The sequence below is a fragment of the Lacerta agilis genome, chromosome 2 (genome assembly GCF_009819535.1).
Source record: "Lacerta agilis isolate rLacAgi1 chromosome 2, rLacAgi1.pri, whole genome shotgun sequence".
Classification (NCBI taxonomy): Eukaryota; Metazoa; Chordata; class Lepidosauria; order Squamata; family Lacertidae; genus Lacerta; species Lacerta agilis.
In genome coordinates this window covers 102,450,758-102,457,472 of record NC_046313.1, presented here as the reverse complement: position 1 = coordinate 102,457,472, position 6,715 = coordinate 102,450,758, and the positions used below count along the sequence as shown (strand labels likewise).

Genomic DNA, 6,715 nt, shown 5'->3' with positions numbered 1-6,715 from the left:
GGTTGGCGAAATAACTGAGGTATGGTAAGTACTTAATGAGTAGAGAGTATTGGTGGAACGGACACTAAAGGGAACCAGAAGACAAGATACTACTAGCCCGTACACTGCAGCGCTCTTTTCTGTGGAGAGCAAAAGGGTCAGCTTCATCACACCTGATAACCTTTGAATGACAAACATTTATAAAACATGACTTACAGAAAGGGGTAAATGCAGAGCACACAATTTCCTGATATAACTAACGATATTCTCCAAAGAACAGGTAGATCAAAACCTTGCCTTTTCAGGGAAGCTTTCCAGAGTACGGTTTCAGGGTCAAAGGGCCCTCTCCCTACTTTGAAAACTACGCTGGAAAAAGTGGCAAGAAAAAATGAGCGCAGCCGTTTCAAAGTCTGAAAAGCAGAATCACGGTCTCTGCAGCGTCACTCTAAGAAGAGTTGTTCTTTTTAATGTATATATAGCAGGGAGCTTTTGAGCTTAGCCAAACGCAGCAAAAGCTTCAGCAGAGATGCTCACTGTAAGAGCTCTGTTTTTTAAGCGAGGCTGTTTCACCGCCAGAACCGGTTCTGGAGGAAAACGTCAAGAGACTCTGCGCTGAGACCAAGTGTTGATCTATGTCCGGCAAACTCATGCCAAACAGTTCTTCACAGACTGGACCACTTCAGACTGCAGGTGGGGGGTGGGTGTCACATTTTTGCATTCCTTTGAAACCCTTCCGTTTGCACATCAGAGGAGAAGGATGTCGCTGATCCTCTTTGGCTACTAGCCAAAATGCCCAGGCTCTACCCCCAGCCTCTGAATACTAGGGGCTGGGGAACCCAGGGTTGGGAGAATGGCTGTTACACTCAAGTCCAGCTTGCTCACAGGCACCTGGGCTGGCCACAGTGAGAACAGGATGCTGGACTAGATGGGCCATTGGCCAGATCCAGGAACCTCGCCTTGTGTTCCTAATGTGCTTTTTTTAATAATAAAAAATGAGCAAGGCATTTGATAAATGTGGAGGTCTTTAAAATATGCAAACCCACTCCCCCTTGCAGTCTGGAGCAGAGCCGTCGAGAAAAACGCTTTTGCCATTTAGGCCAGAATGCCCCCTTTGGGATGGAAGGCTAGACACATCTAGATCTCAAGAAGCGGAATTGATCCAAAAATCGCCAGCTGATGTGCCAGTGAGCTGGCAATCGGTGAGATGTCCAGCGGGCTCCCCTCCCCTCCCGTCCCATTCCCACCCCACCAGGCTTTTTTTGCGCACTAGCTTCCAAAGGGGCTTGTGTGCTTCTGAAAAAAGACTTCCCAGCAGAGAACACCCTTTCCCCCCCTACGACAGAGTTTTCCAAACTTTTCACGTTGGTGACACACTATCCAGACAGGTGTCATTTTGTGACACGGTAATTCAGTTTTACTAGCAAACTGGAGGTTAAACAGACCTGATTTCCATCCCCAGTAGAAGAAGAAGAGTTTGGATCTGATATCCCGCTTTATCACTACCCGAAGGAGTCTCAAAGCGGCTAACGTTCTCCTTTCCCTTCCTCCCCCACAACAAACACTCTGTGAGGTGAGTGGGGCTGAGAGACTTCAAAGAAGTGTGACTAGCCCAAGGTCACCCAGAAGCTGCATATGGAGGAGCGGGGAATCGAACCTGGTTCACCAGATGACGAGACTACCGCTCTTAACCATTACACCACACTGGCTCTCCTACACCACACTGGCTCTTAACCACTACACCACTGGGAGGAGCGTGGGAAGCGTTCGTGGCGACATGCCTGCACACCGTGGCCGACACACTTAACGTGCCGCGACACACGGTTTGGAAAGCTCTGCCCTACAGCAACCTGCTAGCTCAGCGGGGCGGAGTAGGCCAGTATCGGGTAATCCGCCTTGTGGATCTTCTCGTGTCTCTTGTGGTGGGAGCTGTGGCTGAAGCTCTTGCCGCAAAACCGGCAGGCGTAGGGCTTCTCCCCGGTGTGGATCCTCTGGTGCTGCACCAGGGTGGACTTGTCGGTGAACCTCTTCCCACAGCTGGAGCACACGTAGGGCTTCTCGCCCGTGTGGATCCGCTGGTGCCGGAAGAGGTTGGAGCTGACGCTGAAGCTCTTCTCGCAGACGCTGCACTGGTAGGGCTTCTCCCCGGTGTGGATACGCATGTGCTTGATGAGGTCGGCGTTCTGGCTGAAGCTCTGCCAGCACTCGGTGCAGGTGTTCAGCACCTCCACCTTCCTCCTGGGCTTGGGCTTGGCGCTGGCCGCGCAGGCGCCGTCCGCCTGCGGGGCGCCCCCCTTGCCCAGCTTCTTCCCCGGCGGGTGGCGCAGGTGGTGCTTCTTGTGGGAGCTGCGGCTGAAGCTCTTGCCGCAGTCGATGCATTTGTAGGGCTTCTCGCCCGTGTGGATGCGCCGGTGCTGCGTCAGGTTGGACTTGTCGTTGAACCGCTTGCCGCACTCGCCGCACTTGTAGGGCTTCTCCCCCGTGTGGATCCTCTGGTGCCGGTTGAGGCTGGAGCTCACCCCGAAGCTTTTGCCGCAGTCGGGGCATTTGTACGGCTTCTCGTCGGAGTGCGTGCGCCGGTGGTTGACCAGGCTCGAGTTCTGGCTGAAGGTCTTCCCGCACTCGATGCAGATGTTGGGCTTCTCCTCCACCTGAGCGCCCTGCTGGCACACCACGAAGTCCTTGCGTTTGCGGATGCCTTGGGCGGCTTTCGCAGCAGGCCGGATGCGAGGCATCCCCTCTTCCCCCCCTCTAGTCTTGCTGTTGCTCTCGCGGGGCTGGCTGCACTCGGGGCTGGGCGTCAGCATCTCGTGGGGCTTTCAGGGGAATGGGCTTTGTAAGCCACCTTCCATGGCACTGAATCCTCCTCTTCGTAGCTCCCTATACCTGCAGAAGCATCATAATAAAATATCAGTCAGAGTCATTTACGGTGAATGCCCATGTTACGCATATTGACACAGGTTAGAGACCCTCTCTACTCACGCCCAGATCGGTCTGGGGGCTGCTCCACCGAGATGTGATCCCACGCCTCTGCAATGCAGTTACAGGTGGGTAGCCATGTTGGTCTGCCATAGTTGAAACAAAATAGAAAATTCTTTCCAGTAGCACCTTAGAGACCAACTGAGTTTGTTCTTGGTATGAGCTTTCGTGTGTTCGTATCTGAAGAAGTGTGCATGCACACGAAAGCTCATACCAAGAACAAACTCAGTTGGTCTCTAAGGTGCTACTGGAAAGAATTTTTTATGTTGTCTCTGCAATGCAGGAAGAGTCAAACTGGGTGGGGTGGGTTTTCCCACCTGATAATGATTATTATTAATTAAATAAATTTATATACTGCCCTTCACATGAAAGATCTCAAGGTGGTACACAAGATAAAAAATACAAGATAAAAGGATAAAATAAAGACAAAACAGTAAAAAAAAAAACCTCCCAAAAACACATTCGTTCATTTAAAAAAAAAAAAAAAACATTTAAAAGGCTACAGAATATGAATCACCCAAAGGCCTGGTTGAAGAGGAATGTTTCCACCAGGTACCTAAATATCTAAATATGAAGGCATCAGCCGAACCTCCCAGAGAAGAGCATTCCACAAACAGGAAGTCGCTGCAAAAAAGGCTCCTTCTCATGTTGCAACCATCTGGACCTCATGTGGAGGAGGCACATAAAGAAGGTCATCAGATGATGATCACAGAGTCCGGATCGGTTTATATCACAAAATTGGCCTTGGCCTGGTGGTTGCTTTTATCAGCCATATGCTCCCATGGCAGGACATAGCACCACAAGGACACATTCCCCACACTGTGACGCATCTATAACACCAAGGACCAAGTAGGGTTGCGTATACACTATACCTTTAAATTACTGTACGAATGACATTTCCCCTACCGATGAATTCTGGGCACTGTAGTCTGTTAAGGGTCGCTGAGCATTGTAACTCTGGAAGGGGAAAACTACCGCACCCAGAATTCATTGAGGGAAATAATATTCCTTACAAGTAGCGTGTGTGTGTGTGTGTGTGTGTGTGTGTGTGTGTGTACGCAGCTTCATTTCCAAGCAAATGGCACATGTTTTTAGCTTATTGTTAATTTCAGTTTTTAAAAATGTTTCCAATTGTTTGTTTCTAACTGTTTCATACGGGCAATTTTATCGTTTTGTTCTTTGTGCAAACCACGTTGAAGTTTTATTACATTCAGGCGGCGGATAAATAAATGCTCCAATAATAAAACTAAACATACCCAGACTTGCAGCATGAAATGCATACACAAGTTCACTCATATGAAGCCAGATGCACAGCACTTTTCTATTCCTGGTTAACTAAGACAGAATGACTACTGCTCCCTAGTCCTATTCCAGGAGTTAGGCTCACAAATAAGTCCAAGACACAAGCAGCGTGCAGGAGATACTCTGAGTAGCCCAAGTTCTGACACCATGCATGCTGTTTAACCCCAGCATCCATGCACACAGCGCAACATCTGCAGGGCTTTGCCACATGCAGATGTTTGCATACTGCGAATACCAGAAGGTGATGCACACAGCGTCCACGGCAAGGGGGCTATTCTTGTACCTACTTGTGAGTATAATGCCTGAACACGGCTCCAGATTCATTTACCAATTTTTCTATCCTTCCTTTCTCATCCAGTAACAATCCCAGGGTGAGCTGCGTATAAAACCACCGAACAATACAATTCACGAAACAATCAGAGCAAGCGGAAATATCAGTAGAGACACAAACGTGCCACTCACGGTTCCAGAACCGTCTTGAAAGAAACCTGCAGGCAGTACTGTATCACAATTTAACAATTCAGCTTATTGTTTCAGGAAGCTCCCTAATGTTCTCACGTGGGACCAAAATGCAAAGTCAGCCTAATCAGTACCTGGGAGGGGCGGACCTACAAATAAATGGAGGGGGGGCACTCCTCCAGGGAAGGCCACTTGATGCATCTCCTCCCATAATGGGACTAGAGGACTACCCCTGAAGAGGGAGCGAAGAGGGAGGCTGGGATAGGGAGAGTTGCTTCTTCAAGTACTGAACATCAGGAAGAACTTTCTGACAGTGGAACAGTCTCCCTCACGGCCTCTCCTTCCTTGGAGGATTTTAAGCAGAGGTTGGAGGGTCATCCGTCATGGGTGCTTTAGCAGAGTTTCCTGGATGGCAGGGGGGTGCATTAGATGACCCTCGGGGTCCCTTCCAACTTTACAATTCTATGAAACCATCTCGACAGCATGCCCCAAGGGGACACTAGGCTTATCTGCGCCACATCTGCCAAGCCTGTGCAGACAAGCAGAGAACCGCGCTCAAGCAGCTACACCCCATGCACGCTGACCTGGCCGTCGAGTCTCTTCTTTTTAACAGACGACGTGCACAAATTTGCACTGCGACGTTAAAAGCAAGCGTTTACCTGGGCCCTCGGCCCTCGGACGGAGACTGACTTCGGAGTGGACTCCGGCTTTCCGCCCTCGCTGCATCTACTTGCGGCAGTGAGCATCTCCGGCCGCGTTTGTCCCCCTCCTTCTCCCGCCACCGAACCCCCTTTTAACCCACCCGCGCACCCACTGCCGTGGCCGCTAACCTGCCAGTGGGAGATGCTCCCTCCTCCTTGGGTGCCCAAGTTAAAGGGGGTCCAGAGTGGCAGCAACAAAACCGCGTCGCCTTCGGGGGTCACACGCGCGGGAGCCCCCTCGGAGGGAGGCTCCCCGGCTTGCCTCCACCGCACGAACGGGGGTCACCCCCAGCACCCACCAGGCGCGGCTCGGGGGGGGCCCCCCGTGTGGCTTCTCCGAAGCGCCGCGCGCGCAAAAGGCGCCTTCCCTCTCCAAGCGGCGCACCGACTTGCTTCTCCGCTCGCAATGGAGGAAGCAGCTGCAGACCCTGACCTAGGAAGCGCAACCCCAAGCCTGAGCCGACGAGGAGAGCCGCCGCTGCTGTCACCGAGCAGCCTCCGCAAGAGCCCTCTGGCGGCCGCAGATCAAGCAGCCACCTCCGCCCGTTTGTGCGTCCCCGTCGAGCCGCCACCGCCTCCGCTCCGCCCGTTCCTGGTTTCATTTCTAAAATTAGAGGCCTGGAGCTCGGGCTTTCGTAATCCCAGAGGAGAGGGCGCCTAAGGCGGGAAAGGCGCTCTTGGCATGCTCAGGGGAAACGTTTTGCAGGCCCTCCAAGTGTCCCTGTTTTCCAGGGACAGTTCCGTATTTACAGAAGCCATCCTGCTTTCTGATTTGATTCTGGAATGTCCCACTTTTCCTCTGGACGTCCCTATTTTCATCAGAGAAATGTTGGAGGGTACGCGCTTGTTACGCTGCTGCGGGCTCCTGGCTGGAGGAAAAAGCAGGAGCTGCCACTCAGCCCAGAATCTCATGATAGTCTGGCCTTTGAAGAAAATGACAGAAAATTCTCTTCCCATGACATACTTTCACAGATACATTCCCGTCTTCCAATATGCTCTGTCTTGTGTACTCTCTCCCCATCATGCTGGAGAAACAGGGAGGATATCCCGTCCCTTCACCTTTGTCCTTTCTCAGTTTTCGCAAAACATTTTTTTTAAAAAAAAATCTTTATTGTTCATTTATAGTAGTAAATGTTGGTATCGGAACCAAAAACGGATAAATGTTTTTGAAAGCCCTGCTTTGAAACGCTTGCACCTGAGAATACAACCATATTCTGGAAAACAAAACAATATTTTACAAAACAAAGGACAGATCACAAAAAACTGTAGCTGAGAAACTGCAGCATTTCAAGCAGCAA

The 6,715-nt window shown here is 51.0% G+C and overlaps 1 protein-coding gene across 1 annotated transcript; it reads right to left on the bottom strand.

The window, feature by feature from the left end:
- Nucleotides 1–1,757: 1,757 nt before the first annotated feature.
- On the bottom strand, nucleotides 1,758–2,834 carry LOC117042005 (zinc finger protein 3 homolog). The gene has a single exon (XM_033141442.1). The coding sequence runs from the start codon at nucleotides 2,781–2,783 to the stop codon at nucleotides 1,830–1,832; it is 954 nt and encodes a 317-aa protein (XP_032997333.1). The 5' UTR covers nucleotides 2,784–2,834; the 3' UTR covers nucleotides 1,758–1,829.
- Nucleotides 2,835–6,715: the final 3,881 nt, after the last annotated feature.

Excerpts from the sequence above, each read along its gene's own strand:
- LOC117042005 (XM_033141442.1), bottom strand. The coding sequence starts at position 2,783 with ATGCTGACGCCCAGCCCCGAGTGCAGCCAGCCCCGCGAGAGCAACAGC.